This window comes from Tenrec ecaudatus, chromosome 6 (genome assembly GCF_050624435.1).
Source record: "Tenrec ecaudatus isolate mTenEca1 chromosome 6, mTenEca1.hap1, whole genome shotgun sequence".
NCBI lineage: Eukaryota > Metazoa > Chordata > Mammalia > Afrosoricida > Tenrecidae > Tenrec > Tenrec ecaudatus.
This window is the reverse complement of record NC_134535.1, coordinates 153,585,232-153,602,741: the sequence shown is the minus strand read 5'-3', so window position 1 is coordinate 153,602,741 and position 17,510 is coordinate 153,585,232. Positions and strand designations below refer to the sequence as shown.

The 17,510-nt window shown below is 46.0% G+C and overlaps 1 protein-coding gene across 5 annotated transcripts in view; it reads left to right on the top strand.

Moving 5' to 3' along the window:
• Positions 1 to 16,750, top strand: part of CELF2 (CUGBP Elav-like family member 2) — a 635,027-nt gene extending 618,277 nt beyond the window's left edge. For 3 of the 5 annotated variants that reach the window (XM_075552397.1, XM_075552393.1, XM_075552396.1), the window contains 4 exons: positions 2,642 to 2,839; positions 7,916 to 8,059; positions 11,049 to 11,219; positions 12,637 to 16,750. In XM_075552397.1, the coding sequence (XP_075408512.1) occupies positions 2,642 to 2,839; positions 7,916 to 8,059; positions 11,049 to 11,176 (470 nt within the window). In that variant the 3' untranslated portion in view covers positions 11,177 to 11,219; positions 12,637 to 16,750. The remainder of the gene's footprint in view (positions 1 to 2,641; positions 2,840 to 7,915; positions 8,060 to 11,048; positions 11,220 to 12,636) is intronic. The other 2 variants (XM_075552394.1, XM_075552395.1) reach the window with 1 other exon arrangement.
• The last annotated feature ends 760 nt before the right edge of the window (positions 16,751 to 17,510 follow it).

Sequence of the window (17,510 nt, the reverse complement as noted above, 5' to 3'; positions counted from 1 at the left end):
TCTTATGTAGTCCTGAAATATCTGTCCAGTCTTTCAGGGACATGGTGTTTATTGTGCTGCCAGGTTTCTGGTGCGCTCCCTGCCCACCCCACTCCTCTTGCTTTGGTCAAAAGGGGGGAAGAGCTGGAGGTAGAAGGACACAATCCTCCTTGAGGAAGAGAGAAGGTTACAGTGACCATGGCAGTGGAATCCAGTCCTCTGGAGAACCCAGGCTGTGGAGGTTCAAATCCCAGGAAGGCCTTCATCAGGGTCTTATATGACCCCAGAGCAGGGAAACTGCTCGGGTCTGGGCTGACAAGGCATCACGGAGGTCCATGTTCTCGGCCACTCCGGTTGAGTGGCAGGGTTTAAACAGAAGCGTCCCTCTTAATGTGGCTCCTGCCTTTGGCCTGTATTTGTCCAGCAGCTTCGTCGTACACAGCCCTGCCAGAAGTGATGCACCTTAGGGTCCAAGCAGAGAAAAGTGGTGAATCATTGCTCACTCTCGCCTCCTAGAATTTCTTCCCACCTGGATTCTGAGTTCCCAGAGGGGTGGGATGACCACTTGGTCATCTCTATCCCTACCTCCTATTCTGAACAGACTGACCACAATGAAGCCAGTCGATATTTGTGCTTGATCGATCTGGCTTGAGACCATGTCCTCTTCAGTGGGCTGCTGATTCTTGAAGAGTCAACCTCACCCCCATCCTCCGTCTTTCCTTGCAAGAATGTATTTGGTAGCCCGTCACCCAGCCCCCATTCGGTCTCCTCAAGCCTTCCAGGGAGAACCGCAGGCCTGCAGCTCTCTGAGATTCCTCTGCCCTCAGCCCCTGGCCTGACTCCTCTCTTGCATGCTGTCCTTTACATCTAAGGGATGAAGTTGTCACAACGGCATATAATGGAGTAAACAGAGCTTTCCCATCTCCCCTATGCCCTGCAGATAACATTGGTAGCATTGATAGGAGTGTTGAGATGAATCGGGAGTTGATTCCATACTCTAATCTACAAGCATCATTATCTCAGGTGTCCTCTCATGAGTCTCTTTGCAGTTTCCCTCCGAGTCATCTTCTAGTATTACATCTCTAATCAGCAACATCTATCCCTTCAATATTTACATTGAGGTTTTCAGTTCCTTCTCCCCAGAAACAGAGTTTTCTTAGTTGTCTTCCTCATTTTAAAGGGAACTGAAGACAATCGTGACATCACTGCCCCATTTTCCTACGTTCAGTGGGAAACTAACCCGCTACATCGCTGCTTGTTTTCCCTTAGTATTCAGGAGGAATGTGACATTGCCAGCCGTCATCCTAGTGCAAAACGAGTAGCCAGGATGCAAGGAGGGAAAATCAGGAAAGTGTCCTGGCTGACATCCAGTTCATGTTAGTTCAGAGCCAAGATCCAGCTTCTAGACATGGGTGTCACTTCGGTTGACTGGAAAACATGACATGGAGCTCATTCCTTGGCAGAGACAAGGAATAAATATTCATGTGTGCATGTGTGCGAGCTGTTTGCTACTGAAACGGCACCATCGAGTGCCAGCCTTTTGACATTGAATCAACAGCTTCGGTTATCTGTCATTAGAGGAAGGAGAACACACACACACACACACACACACACATATAATTGTGCTGTGCCATAATTCTTAATCTGCTGGGTCATTTCTAAGACCATGGTCCCTGAAAACACTCTGCAACAGTTTTAGGGAAAGTCAGTCTGTGAAACTGCCAACTTACTCATTTGTAGAGTACGGAGTTTGCCTGCCCGGCCGCTTCCTCATCAAACAGCTTAAGGAAGCAAGCAGTCTTGTGGTTCCCTGACTCCTTGGTGTAGTGGTTAAGCATCAGGCTGCCATCTGCAAGGTCTGAAGTTCAAAACCACCAGCCCCTCTGCAGGAGGAAAGTGGGACTTTCTACACCTATCTACGTAGGTTGGGTGTAGACGTAGGTTGGGTGTAGATGATATGAGACTTTAAATGGTTACAGTCTCGGAAACTCATAGGGGAAATTCTAGCTTGTTCTTAGGGGGTCACTCTGAGTCAGTATTGACTCAATGGCTGTGAGTTTGGGTTTGGTTTCTTGTTTCCTCAACCCAGGAGCCATTCATTCCGTGACTCTTCCAAGAGCCACGTAGATGCATTGAAGGGTACAGACGACACAGACCGCTGCCACTATTGTTCGGGTTTTGTCTTGTTTACATCCTTCTAAGTTCGGAGAAGCAGAGGATTGTGCTTCAGGAGGATAGGCGCAGGACTTGCCGGCAGCCCCTTGCATGGCATGTAGCTGTGTCCTCTTAACCGTAGCTCCTCCGCGCATTTGATCCCTGACCCATTTGATCCCTGACCCATTTGATCCCTGACCCATTTGATCCCTGGCCCATTTGATCCCTGACCCATTTGATCCCTGGCCCATTTGATCCCTGATCCATTTGATCCCTGACCCGTGGAGGAAGGGCTCTCCAGGCTCAGGGTTTGGGTGTGGGTTTGGGTTTTCCATTGCTATGATTTATTATTCTATCATTCCATTTTTTTTAATTTCCTGTCGGTCTAATCGGTGTGCTAACTGCATGCTCTTGCTGTTGTCCTTGTCAGATGATTCTCTCACTTCCTTTGGAAAGCACTAATGAATAAGTGCTATTTCTCTTCTCTATTGTTGGGTTTTTTGTAAAGTTGCTCAAATGCTCTCAGGTATGGCGGCTCTGAATGGAGGACTTGGCGCCACGGGCTTGACGAATGGCACAGCTGGTACCATGGACGCTCTCACCCAGGCCTACTCAGGAATTCAGCAGTACGCAGCCGCAGCACTGCCCACGCTGTACAGCCAGAGCTTGCTGCAGCAGCAGAGCGCGGCAGGCAGCCAGAAAGAAGGTACGTGTCCGCCTCCACTCCAGGGCCGGCCCCGTGGAGAACCACCTCCTCTCTAGAACCTTCCAAGAAACCGAGTCAGCTTTGGGATGGAAACCGGTGGTTTGTCTCCATGCTATTCCCGTTTTGTGTGTTTCTAAACGGCTGACAGGTCCAGGCCACGTAGTTCAGTCTGACATTCAGACTTACGGTTTTCGTTCACCAGACAAAGTCTGACGACAGTCTTTCAGCGTTTGATAAGTTTTTCATCCATCTCTTAGACGGATGCCAACACACTGTGGGTTTGTTCACATGCCATTCGGCCTTCGTTTCTGCCAGCAACAAAGTTGCCAGGAACCCTCCCTGCCAAACGTGTGGGGGCTGCCTCTCCCTGCTTCCCACACCCCAGAAGCAGAACCCCCCCCCCTCCGCACCTGTCTCCTGAGTGCATCAGTGTCCCGCTCCTACGGGGTCTCGGGGCCCTGTGATTCTGTGGCTGCCTCTGATAGGTGTGAGTTTTGAGGTTGATGATAAGACCTACTTGTTCTTTATTTAGGGGGGGGGGTGTCTTCTGGGAAAGAAAATAAATGATTGATTGGCTTGTTTCTCTGCCAATAAAGCAAAATAAACTTCAGGAAGTTACTGCTCAGAATAAATTGAAGCTCGTTGAAAAATGGCGAACGAGAGACTCCGAATAATCTTTCCTTCCTTCTTTTCGGCTTCTTCCTCTGTCATTGAAGTTGCTTTGACATAAAATCAGCAGCGCGCCTTTCCTTGTCTGTCCGACTTGTTTGGAATAGGGGGTGGGGCCAGCATTAGACAGAGAAGGGGGGAAACAGAAAAATCCTGAAAGGGCTTTCCCTTCACCCACAGATCCAAACCCCGTCTGTTCAGATAGCTTCAACAGGATGTTCTGTAGGAAAGGGAGCAATTTTACTTTATAAAGTTGTACCCTTTCAGGGGACACAGCCTAAAGGGTACTCGTGGTGGGTGGGGGGGGAAGGAAAAAGAATTTCGTTTCTGTTTATAAATATTTATAAGCATCATTTAAAAGAAAAGCTATGTGAGAACCTCGGTTATTTTTCCATCATTGCTACTTTCTCTCTACTCTGAGCGGCGATTGTCCTGGTGAGTTTTCAAAAACATGCACAACTGCTCGGACAGCTGCGTCTCACCAGGCATGTGAGCAAGGCCCTATATCATAACATGCCACATGTCTTCCTGAGTTGAAAAAAAAAACAGACCTGTACGTAGCCCCTCTGTGCCTGGTTGCATTGCCACCTGATCCGCATCAGCGGAGGGAGGGATCTGGTAAAATGATGACCCCCCACCCTCAGACGGAGTCTACACCACACGTCTCAGAGAGTGGGGGTCCTTTCTCCATCATCTCCTGGGCCCTCACAGCCAGTCGGAAGCCAGAGCATGTCACTGGGGACACATCGGTCACCAGGACACTGAGGCTTCAGGGGCCTGAAGAGAAAGTCGAGCCCTGTACACACCTTTCTCTCAGTTGCTCCCCACAGCCCTCAAATCTCCCTGACTTAAATTAAATCCTAGGCATTGATTGCTGATGTGGTACTTTACCCCTGGGACTGCCATAAAATAATTCAAAACATCCATTGCCCACTCAGACTATTCATATTTCGATATGCGAGCTGCCTGTAGCATGGTTAGTGGGGGTTAATGGGTTTTTTGGGGGGAGAGGCTGTTCAGTTTTTATGTTTCATGATTCGCCCACTTTCTCATAGCCCCTCCTGGTCAACCCTCATCTCACATCGTTAGCCCATGCTCAAGAAATGTGATCTGTTTTAATATATGCCGAAGTAAAACGTCATTTAAAAGGACAATCCCACTGAGCCCTGGTGGCATCATGCTTCAGCATTCAGCTGCACATTGGTGGCCCCGTGGGTGGGGAGACATGGTGGTCTGCCTTGTAAAGGTTACCGCAGAAGCCCGGGGGTGGGGTGGGGTGGGGGAGTGGGGGGGGGCGTGCTGTGCCTCCAATTCCACGCCATGACACATCGCAGTGACAATACTGGCGGGGGACTACTCCATAATGGACTTCAATATTAGATTTATTTCTTGATTGTCAGCCCGGTGGTTCTTTAGGGAAGAGGGTGGAAAGTTCACTTGATAGAGATTGAAGCCAGGCACTCCGGATTACCTTTCTCCTCAAAGGCAAAGGAGCGGTTCTGGTTGTAGGAAGCCTGAACCGTTTTCTCCCCAGCTAAATCTGGTCAAGGGTATGGTGTCCCTAAGAATCCAAATCCAGGACAGTTGGTCCCCAGGAGACTAAATAGCCTCTCACCCTTTACTCTCGGCCTTTATTTTCAAGAGGCAAGACTCCTTACACGCAGGTAGTGAGAGCCGCCCGGGAGGCTGGTGGAGCCATTGGCCTGAAACATTTCATTCTCATAAACTACCCCGGTGCTCTGTGCTAGAGCAGGCGCTGCATGAGAAATAGAGACCATCAAAACCCAATGTACCAGGACCAGTAATACAACCACGTTCTACATGTGTACTTGAAGACATCTGACTAGCAAATGACTTATTACCCACTTAAGGAAGAGACTAGTTCATACATACTGAGAGCTATTTTTTGTTGACCCTTGATATCTATAGCCCTACAAGTCTTAATTGCCATTCAAGGGTGTTCTTTTGTTGTCCCCAATTAGTATCAAAATGGGGGCTGGGGGGCGCTTCTGAAATCCAGCTGTTTCTTGGTGATTGAACAAAGAGGAAGGAGGTCTTCAGAAGGTGGTGCTGTTGGCATTCTTCCTCGGGAGAAATGATGGGTGAAAATAGGAATCCCCCATGGACCTGCTGACTGTCTCTGGGAGTGCTTGGTCTTCTCCCTGCCCGGCACCGTCAGAAAGGAAAGCCTTCTGGAAAGCCAGGGTTACCCAAGCGTAGCCAGTCATCCCTGTCTTGGGTCATTAAAATTGCATTTTCTCCCTGGACTTCAGGAGGTAAGATGTGCCTCACAATTCAAATTGGGTCTCATTAATCCTCATTTGCACCTTTGGATTTTTTATTTAGAAGGGACATTAAATCTGGAATGTTGCCAGACTTGACCTATATACATATTGCAAAGGATGTGTGTGGCACGGTAGTATTCAGAAAGCTAGTGTTGGATTTTTTCCATATGTTCATAGTAAGTTTGGGTTTTTTGTCTTGTGGTTTTTTTTAGAGAGAGAGAGAGCGAGAGAGAGTGTGTGTGTGTGTGTGTGTGTTGTTGGTTTTCTTTTAAATAAAACAACAAAAACAGGAAACCTGATAAGCCCTGCCACATTGCGTTCCTCTAAATCAGTGGTTCTGAACCTTCCTAATGCCGCGACCCTCTCATACAGCTCCTCATGGTGACCCCCCCAACCATAAAATCATTTTCATTGCTACTTCAAAACTGCCATTTTGCTACTGTGATGAGTCAGGAGACCACTGTGAAAGGGGTCATTTGACACCCCCCCAAGGGGTCGTGGCCCACAGGTTGAGAACCGCTGCTTTAGATGCAGCCCTCGCCTTGCCCGGAGTGTGCGTTAGCCCGGGGAGGCGGTGAGCGGTGTGGAGAGGGACCAGCTAAGTGAGAAAGACACACTCCCTCTCGGTGACATCAGAAACTTGTTTTAAGAAGCCACCCTTGTGAAAATAAAAAACAATCCGGTTCCCATTCATTAAAACCTTGTTCTTTTATGATTCGTTGATGGTGGCCAAAAAAAAAACCAACCTGGTTGCCTTTTATACAAGATATTCCATTTCATTTTTTCCCCTCCAATCCATATACACAGATCACACCCCACTCCAGCCCTGCGGCTGCCTGGGGCACCCATGGTAACCTGTTATAAAGGGGTCTGTGTTGGCCCCTGGTTCCTCGTTGTGGAGGTTCATTGAACCAGCTGAGAAGTCATTTCACACCATCCCGAATGCCCTTCGCTCCCAGATGCCTGCCAGACAGGCCAAGACCTGGGCCTGCCCTTACTCTCGATCCAGTCCTGAGGTCTCCCCAGCCAGGAAGGTCCAAGCAGGTGCAGACCAGCAACAAAGGCTCTGCCCCCAAGCCGTGCACCTATCCGCCTGGAACATACTCCGGTGTGCCACGCAAGGGGCTTCAAAAAGTCTGTGGAAAATGGAATTAAGAGATGATAGCATTTTCCCATGAACTTCTTGAAGCCCTCTTGTAGGTCAGCCGAGGATTTCCTTCCATCCGGTTTTTTCATCCCCGTTCCTTTCCCTTCTTGCTGCCTGCCGCTGCCTTCCAGGTCGCTCCTGTGCCGGTGGGGAGAGTTGAGGAAATGAAATGAGAGACGCCTAGGGGAGAGCTTGCCTTTCCAACTCGCCTAGCTTAGGTCTTCTGCCTTCTGCCCTTGCTTCTTGGGTGTTCCAGAAAGCACTGGGTGAGAGTGCGGAGCTTGGTGTCCCGTATTCTTGGACAAGTTTCCACATCCGGTGCATCTACTTCCAAGCCCAGTTCCCAGCAGCGTCCTTCTGATCACCATGGTGAGGCTTCTGCTCTACCGCTCCCGACACCCTTGACCCGCCTTGACCCGCCTTGACCCATTGCCAGCCATTTCTAATAAAGATGATCCGTAGACTGTGTGCTAAGAGGTCTGGCCAATCAAAACTGGCTGGATAATTAGGTAAATGATTGAGAAGCCGAAGCCGCATCGTGGCGATATCTGCTTTTCTACATTGTCATTTGTTTAGAAAGCGCAGGGCGCTCTCTTGCATCTTACAGAAGACAGCCATCCAGGAAAGGAGGCATCTCTGGGCCCGGTGGGTTCTCTTTCCCCTGATGATCACAAATGTGCCCTCGTGCACCTTCAGCCGTGTGACCCTCGCAAGAGTAGCTGTGGGACGGAAGCCAGTCGAGCCAATGTCTCTGTGGAAATCTGCGGACAATCTGAAGGACAATTGCTTTCCTGCAAGTCGCCCCCGCACTTGACCTTTATCCGTCTGTTGTGTACTCTTCGCCCCCCGGGAACGCCAAATGCTTAGCTCCTCCATCGGCTGTTGCTGCAGCCATTCCTAAGAAAGGGCTTTCAGATCTTAAGACACACCGGTTACCTTACTCTCTGACTTGTGTTTTCTTCTTCTTCCCTTTAGGTCCAGAGGGGGCAAACCTCTTTATTTACCACCTTCCACAGGAGTTTGGAGACCAGGACATCCTGCAGATGTTCATGCCTTTTGGGAACGTGATCTCTGCTAAAGTCTTCATTGACAAGCAGACCAATCTGAGCAAGTGCTTTGGTAGGCGACACAAAACCAAGTCAGACTGCTCTAGGAGGTTCCCAAGTGAGGAGTCACGGGCGGGGCAAAGGACACGTCAGAATAGGGCCTGCCTTAGATGGTGGCAGTTTCCACTTTTCGGGATGCCCAAGCAGATGTGGACAGAGGTCTTTAATGAACAAAGGAAGAAAGGTTGTGAAAGGAAAGAGCTGGCCAATTAAGCGAAATGGCCCATAGATTAGATAATGTTGTCTATTCAATATTTGGTCATGTACTAGTAACGTATATTGCAGGTACTGACTAATCTTTCATTAGAGAGAGACTGCAATTTCTTTAAGATGTATCGTAAAGTGTGAGCTTTGTCAGCCAGAAAAAAAAAAAAACAACACAACACAGCCAACAGTCTCTCCTGACACAGAATCTTAATGGAGCAACTCTGCCGTGAATTCCTGACGCTGCCAGGTGGGAAGAGACTCAGACAGTGCGGTTCAGCATGTTGGTCCACACCCACATACTTTCGCACAAACACCTCTTGTACAAGCAGGAAGCTGGCTCAGGCAGAACTCTGTCAGAGAAGGAAACGCAAACATCTTCCATTAAACAAGGATGGAAAGTGGTACCACTGCACCTGGTCAGAAGAGCCCAGAAGCCAGGCAGTCCCATCGAGTGCTGGCCTCTCAGGTTTCTCTGGACAGTCAGGTCAGAGATGTGGGCCAGGCTGCTGACCAGAGGGAGCCCCACATCCACAGGGATGGGCCCCAGATCATGAGGCGATTGAAGGATCAGCCTTCGGGACAATCGGAAAGTCGGGCTGCATGAGAGCACCCAGTACACTAACTGCTTTGTGCAGATGAGATCTGAAAGCTGCAGAGCCCAGCGTCCCCATGCACACATCGGCCTACCAATTTTCCTGCCGCTGCCAGAATGCTGCATCCCGTGGCCCCTTTTGTGTCCTAAGAGAGTCCAGGCAGCGCACCTCCTGCACTAAGTTTACAACGGGGGTGACATGCTTTAAATCTATTCTTTGTTGTAATCGGGGGACCCTTTTGAGTTACAGTCTTTGAAACGCCCCGGAGCAGGTCTACCATGCCCTGTAGGATCACTGTGAGTGAAAATTGACTCGGTGGCAGTAAGTTTGAGTTCCTTGGGCCATCCAAGGAGGCCTGGGGCATCATGGGTTATCAGTTGGGCTGCTCACTGCAAGATCAGCAGTTCAAAGGGCTTCCCGTGGGAGAGCGAGGAGACCGCCTCACCTTCCCCCTTAGAGATTGGTACCCTCACAACCCCCCGGGGCGGCCTACTCTGTCCCATAGGGTTGCTATGCATCAGAATTGACTCACTGGCAGTGGGTTTGGTTAGTTTGGAGTTTGGGGACCCCCCAAATTATTTCTGAGGCCAGAATGAATGCTCAGAGGGGGGCCTATGCTCTGGATCAGCTCTGGCCCTCTGAAGCACCACACCTTTAGTTTCCCTCATTCCTGCATCTTCGTAATCCATGTGGGCAGTTGGTCGTAGCAGCAGCATAACACAAAACAAGGTAGCAGTAACGCAAACAGCTGTGGGCCAGCGCGAATTCAAAGCCGGGTGCAAGTAGGAAGGGAGAGCACCCACCATACGGAGGTGGATCTCAGAAAGCTGAAAACCAGTCACCGGAAAGTGGTCCAGCAAGACGCTTTGGCTTCTAAAGCTTCATGGCCGTAACTTTCTCTAACACCTGTGCTGTCCCCAGGAAGGACTGAAGCCTCTGCTGGGAAGGGAGTTCACATGTCAGTCACTTCAAGTCGCTGCTTTAACCTCGCTGAAAGGCTGTCAACCCAAACCCATTACGCTATTGTTTCTGCGGCAACTATACAGACAGAGCCCCTCCTAATGGTTCCTGAGAGAGTGCTCCGTGTGTGTGTGTGTGTGTGTGTGTGTGTATGCGCACGCTTGCCTTTGGGAGGAAGGCTTCCCTGCACAAGGTTGTTAGCCAGACGTAGCTATTTCTCATAGCTAAACAAAGTCTGGGCTTTATTTGGAGATTGGAAGGGATTGTGCGCCCTGAGTTGATTTTGAGAAAATAGTCACTGCCTTGAAAAGTGATTAATCAGCCCACGGACTCCTTCACCTATGTGTTTGTACAAATGCAATTTCTCGCTGTGGGGTCACCAGCAGCCAGTCCCCAGGTTTCTGAGTGCGCTGCAATCTCGGTTCTGGGGCGCCCAGAGTGGCCCGTGAGAAGGTCTTTTCATCCGTGCATCCAGGCCTGTCCCCCTTTCCACCCTCGACTTACCTTACTACTTCCGGCCAAAGACCCAGAGGGAATGGAGGAAATAAAGTCGAAGCCACAATCTTGGGCTTGGGACCTCATTGATTGGGAAGGTGACTTAATGAGAATCTTAACAGCCATTTTGCCAAAAAGGCCTGCCTCTGACCACCTCTCCTGCCTTAACTGTCTCCACGCCCCTGTCTGTCAGCGGAGCAGGGAACTCTGCGGAGAGCATGCACGTGAGCCCTTCTCACCCACTGCTTTGGAAAGGCATTCTCTCTGAAGCTGTGATGCAAGGAGCTTAGTCTAGAACTTTCCGAATAGCTGATGTTCTGAATGGAAATCAATATGCTAACTTCCTGTCAACTCGAAAAATTGTACAGGAATTATAGGAGCTCAATGTATTGGCATCAGCATTCTCCAAAGCGTTGCTATATTGTACTGCCAACCTTCCTGCCCCATCTCCCCCACCCCAGGTCCCCGCTCTGAGCTTCAGATTCTAACTTTCCCCAGACGGGTTTTGTCCTCCGTGATGCCAAGTTAGCCATCAGCCGGCTGCTTCTCTGACTCACAGGGTGCGTTTCCATGCCCGTCCCCTGTGGTCATGGGAGGCACAGTCACCTTGGAGGTGAATTGAGACCAAGAGATTGCCACCTTGTGCAGTCGTGCCCTGCCAGCTGTCCCACAGAACCCCGGTCTCCCTTGTCTAACCCTCCACTTCCTCTCTATCCATCCCCACCCCTTCCCATTTGTGTCTTACAGGTTTCGTCAGCTACGACAATCCTGTCTCCGCACAAGCAGCTATCCAGGCGATGAATGGCTTCCAGATCGGCATGAAACGCTTGAAGGTCCAGCTGAAGCGCTCCAAAAATGACAGCAAACCTTACTGATCTTAACCCCTGAGGCTCCCTGCTCTTATTTAGCTTTCTTAGGGTAAGTCCCACGCGCCGCCTGTCCTCAGCAGGGAAGGCACAGGAGGACCACACTTTGCCAACCTTTACCAAGAGAGACGGTGATTTTTACAAGAAGGCCTCCATCCCCCCTCTCTCCCCCCCCACCCCCAAGTCCTCCCACCCAGTCTGCCATAATTAAAACTTGGGCTACCTTGTTTTTATCAAGTAAATTCCTCCTCCAGTTGTGCTATTGTATTCTCCTCTGTTTTGCGATTTGAATCTCCTTTGACCTTTTTTTGTTTGTTTGTTGATTTCGTTTCGGTTTTTGTATTCTTTTTTTTTTTTCATTTTTGCTTTTTTTTTTTAAAGAAAACTTACACAAATAAAATGACATCTCGAGAACTGAAAAGGGAAACAAATGCTAATGTGCAATTTTAACCCTGAAACCACTGGTGCCCTGGACTCACTGCCTGGGCTGCCCCCGAGGAGGGCACCAGCTGGTGAGAGGTTCGGCTCGTGGTGGCCCAGTGAGAGCGGTCAGGGAAAGCACAGACACAAAACCAACAAGCATCCTTCCACTACATGGGTTTGTTTTCATCCAGTCGGATGTTTATTTTAGGGTTCAAAGACACATGCCATTTACCGGTCAGCTTATTACACGGGTTGTCTATTCTGTTGTTTTATTTTTGTTAGTAGAAGGGATTCATGTAAAAAAAAATAATACTAATAAACATAAAAAAGATTTAGAGATCTGTTTCTTAAAGCTACAGGGTTTAAAAATAAAATTTAAAACATGAGTGAAAATACTTGATGTTTCTTGAGAGATAAATTTAATAATAATAAATAATACATAAATAAAAAAAGAAAGCCACAGGCCTGTAAATTTTATTTGTAAAAAAAGCATTTCTATTTTTATACAAAATTTTTACTGCCTCAGAAATAATGGAAGTTATTTATTGCCTATTGTTAACTTATTGGATACCTAAAGAGCAGTTCTCTGTGCTAGCTAGATCCTTTTGAAGTAGTCTCTAGAGGAATTGTTCTAGGAATGGGCGTTTTCACCGTTGAACCCTAGCCCCTTTTAAAGTCCATGCTTTATCCTCTCGTTGTTTGTACCTGTCTGATTATTTTGTTCGTAACTTCCATGATCTAGTTTAAAGTCCGGTCGTCTGACTCTCCCCCGTTATGTGACATTCGTTGAAACTGGATCCTCTCCCCCGTTCCCCACCCCAGAACACCCTGAATCCATCCCCTCTCGCTCTCTCTGGATGGATTCTCTTGGGGTTTCATTGTGCTGTGGATAAAGATTGTAAGAAATGCAAATTTATGTGAATGGCTCGTAGACTCCCTAATGACCTAAGATTTGCATTAGTTTTTCTTCTGCACCCTTAAAAGTGATTATGTCGCTGCTGCCTAGATTCTGTGTAACTTTTTACTCTTCCTTGTTTTTTCCCTAGACATCTTCATGCCCGTTAGTTCATCGTTTGCCTAGCATGTCCCTGTGGCGTCTCAAAAAAAGTTTCATCGTCCCGTCATTGTTTCTGATGTCTTTCTGACCTCACGTCATATTTGGTTCTCCTACTGACCTTTGATCTAGTTTGACCTTTGAAATTTGCATGTGACCTCATCTAGCTATGAATTCTGGGAAGTCAATGTGAAAAACATTGCTGCATTCATGCAAGACTGAAATTTATTATTAGACAAATTAACTATAGAAAACAACCTGTGGCAAAAAATGTTGCGTTATTTTTCGGTTTTGGTTTCTTCCTTTCTTTTTTTCTTTCTTTTATTTTTTTCCTTTTCTTTTCATAAAACAGACTTGAAAGTATTATACAGGGATTGGCATTCTTCCCGGTCACTGGTAACAATAGCAATATGTGTCCAGGGACACAGAATGTTGGTTTCTAACAGACTACTTCCAAAAACAGTTTGAGAAAAATTAAAAAAAAAAACTGTCTGATTTTCAGTCTCTAGAGGTCTGTAATAGTTTTTACATTTTTCAGGCAGTGTAAAGTTTTTTGATAAGGCCATTTTAGGTGGCTCACTTTCTCATTAAGATATATATATAGAACCACTTTTTGTAGATTAGTATAAGAAAATATTTACCCTGTTTTGGGGCAAATGCTACCTATTTGTGTCACCTTTTGCTGAACTGACTCACAGTTAGACAATCCATGGTTTAATGCACATGAAATTACCTATATTTTATACTGTTTCGATGTACAGGAGAAAGGCTACTGTGTCACGTTGGTGCTTCTGTGAATTAAGTTGTGGTTTCATCATGAGTCTTATGGTCTTAATGTTCTTTGTTGATAAGATGAGTTTAGAATTGGTTTCCTAAAAACAAAAAAGAATTTCAAAAAAAAAAAAAGTTGTTTGCTTAAAAAAAAAATTTTTTTCATGTGAGGGTGGGAGAAAACAAAAAACAAAAACCTATTCCAGAATAAGTTTTGTGTTGGCTTGTGAAGCATTGATGTCATTTTTTTAATTATTGTGGACTATTTAGATGTGTTTGTGTTCAGCAAAATGTGATCTGTTCTTTTTTCTTCTAAAGAAAAAGAAGTGTAAATGTATAGTGCCAAATTCCAAAGGTACTTTCCTTCCTAGAGCTTCAGCGTGTTTCTTGTGAGAAGTAATTTGATAACATGGATATTTTATTATGTGTTTTGTATAAATCCCTAATATTTAAAAAACAAAAACAAAAACAAAACAACAAAAAAAGAGGTTAAAAGTTTGTTAACTTGCTATCCTGTGGTCTTGTTGCCTGAAATTGTTATTGTTTGTTATTTCTCTATGATGTTTTTTGTAAGACATTGTATAAGTGCCCATGTCTCACTTTTTTAACCACTCTGCACATCAATGCTGTGAAGGCAACCTCACAATGTACTTCTTCTTCATTTATCGGAACCTCTACGGTGAGAAAGTTTTGAACTTTTAACCCTTTCTACCCAGAATTCGCTGGGATGTTGATAACTTTTGATATTGTCGCCATTTCGGTTTCTCCATGTCTTCTTCTTCTCTTTGGGCTTTTTTTACTTCTTTTTTTTTTTTTTTTTGGTCCTAAGGAGAATCTTCCTGGGACAATTCTGAAGGGAGGAAAATGTAACAGGCTCCAAATTGTTCCCCCTAACCTCACTTTTTCTTTCTTTTTTTTTTAAAAAAAGACTTCTTACTTAATGTGAAGCTAGAATTCCTTCTTCGTTTGGAATAAGAACCTGTTTATTGGGTGCACCCTCTGAGGGAGAGAGTAGGTTGATTTAGCACTTTAAAAAACAGTTTGCTTTTGAGATCAGGTTCCGTGGTGTTCTCTAGTTTAGAACATTTTCATACCGTACAGGGTAACCTCTCTGGGATGAGGGTATGCTTTGGAAGGCTTTTGTCTTGTTTCTTCAATATTCCTAAATGTTTCTAACCAGCCATGTGCTGGAAATTCTCAGACCCCACCGGATCTTTCTGAATCAGCAAGGTCTCAGGAAGTAGAAAGAAGCCAGTAGCCTTTTTCCCAAGGGACTGACCACATGCGTCAAACTCGGTGTGTCACCCGAGTCATAGAACAGAGCACCCAGCACCAGTCTCTGCTGCCACTTTTTAAAGTGCCGTACTACCCCGGCCTTTACTGCGCTCCAGTCAGCTTTGCCGTGGTCCTGACAAAAGGGCCATCATTCCTGCAGCCCCAGTACAAATGCCAGCCGTCCTGAGAGCGGGCAGAAACAGGGGAGCACCCTTTTCTTCTCCCTTCTGCACCTCACCACCGTGTATCATCCCATGCGGGGGAGTGGGGCTTAGGGGCTGCTAGCCCTGAGATGGAAGGGACTAGCCTCTAATGATGAAAAAAAAAAAAGTTCCCTTCTTACAGCACATGCACTTATAACGACATGATTTGTATTCTCCTCACACGTGTTTACTATTGCTGGGGCCTTCCTTGAACCTTTGAGGGCTATTTTGTACTTTCTGTAGCGATCAGCTGAACCGCAAAAGGTAGCACACAGGTTTCCGTCCTCCGTATCATGTACATGCATGAAAATGTGGAGGCACATACGGAGAAACCCAGAACACCACGCAGATTTCTTAGGCTTTCGTCACCTAGAGGTTGCGTAAATCACAACAAACCCCCCCCCCCCCTTAATTTTTTCACTAAAGTCCATGGTTGTTTTTTTCCTCTTACCTACCTGCAGCGCCCAGAGGAGACTGCACGCAGTCAGTAAGAGGCTCACTTTGAATGGGGTGTTGCCTTTGTTTTCTTCAGGCAACCCAGACCATGACGTCTAGGGGGAAAGTCTAAGCCTTCCCCCCCCACCCCCCACCCCCCAGCCCCCCATGCTTCACTGTCAAAAAGATAACTCTCCTCAGAGACAGCTTGTCCTTGTATTTGCTTTATCTTTTAATATGAAAAGAGGAGGGGAAAATTAAGCTGCCAGGGTGCAAAAAAGATCTGTGCTAGAAGAAAAAAAAACCCAAACCAACCACCCAACAATATTGCTTTTCTCTTTCGTTTTTCGTTGTTGTTTTTTTTTAATCAAGTGTCGCAGATAGTCATTTCTGAAACTCACTTCAGAGAGCCGTGAAAACGTGGCAGTACTCAAAGGCGTAACAAGTTCATCTTTCTTTCACCCTAGGGGTTAGAGTTCTTTGGCTTGTGCCATCCAGAATCATTTTACTGTTTCTGTTTTTATGATCTTAAGTGCTAATTAACAAGAAGAAATAAACTTTTAAAAAAAGCCTGTAGTTTCATTACCTTTTTGAATAATGTCCTACAAAAAAAATGTATTTGCGTTTTTTTGTGCTGTGAGAATTGTTGTTTGTAGATTAATGATACCATTTTGTTTAGAGATACAAATAGTTTTTAAATATTGTCTGAGAAAAGCCAAAGTTATTGCAACCTAGTGGAAAACTGTAAGACCATTTGAGTATTGTTTGTTTTATTGATGCATTTGGATTTTGTTGTTTGATGGAATTTGAGCCAAAAACAGAACACATACACATAAAACAAAACAAAACAAAAAAACAAAAAAAATAAAAACCAACAACAACAACAAAAAAACACGCAGGCTTTCCTATTTCTACAACTTGATTGTACTCATGCATTTTTACCAGTGGAACTTTTTATACTGGAGATTAAAAAAAATGGAAATTTTTGTGGCTTACACTTGTGGGCCCCCTGACAATGACTGATTTCAAGTTTGATTTCTGGTTGATAGAAAGAAAGTTGCTTTTCATTTGAGAATTAAAGACTTTGGCTTGATTTCTTTTTTCCCTTTGCTTATATCTAGCATTAGAATTTTGTCTTAAAATTACAGCGGTAAGTTTCGCTTTTTATTCTGTATCGTGCAGCTACACAATAAGGTAATTAGATTTAGAAGTACTCAGTCACTTTAAGTGGATAAATGTATTAGTTAAAACTTTTAGGGGTTTGCTTTTTTGCTGTTTAGATCAAAAGTTTTTTCCGATTCTTCTGTCCTCATTGTGAAACATAACCGTGTAGTTGAAACAGTCAGACTATTTTTGTAACGTATGTTATTGTGTGATGCAGTTTTTTGCTTCTGTCTCCAATATTAAACCATTTTCCTAATACTTGTTTCTCTCTCTGCGTCTTGTGTTGTTGGTAGTCATTTCTATGTTGGTAATACATCTACACACCTCACTGTTTCACGTATCTGTTTTTTTTTCTCTATGTTGTGTACAAAGATACAGTCGATTCCACCTAAGTGAATATCTGATGGGGGGGGAGGGGCGGCACCCCAGCCACCATTGATTTACACACCCAAGCCCATTTTCACCACCACTTACACTTCTCCTACTGTTCCCTACAGTTTGCTCAAATCACTGCCTGCTGAGTTGGACTTGCCAAGACTCTGAAGGCCTTTTGACCACCCAGGTTAATTTAGCCTCTTCGTCTCCCCCGCTCCCCCCTCCCGCCCCTGCTCCTCCTCCTGAGTTTACGTCCACCATTCTTAACACAGAAGAACCTGCTTCCCCGGGGCATCTGGAGCATCAGTGACCCAGGGGTGCCTTCCAGCACCCCATGAGTCCAATGCCATATGACCATCGTCCAACTCTCCTTAGACACTACTCAATTTTTTTTTTTGAGACACGAACCCTAGAGGGAAGACAAAATAAAAGTACCTGGTGGAAGGAAGATGTGAAAAAGGTGACAACAAGTGTGTGGCCATCAGCCAGTAGCTGTGTAGAAAAGGGATCTCGGTTTTGTTTTCTTTAAAAGAGCTGATTGGATTCCGGAGCAGCTTCAATGATTAAAACGAATGGAAGAGAAGTACTTCCAAGTGTACAAATGGAAGCTTCCGCTGAAGGGAAGAGGGATGGGGGTGGAGGG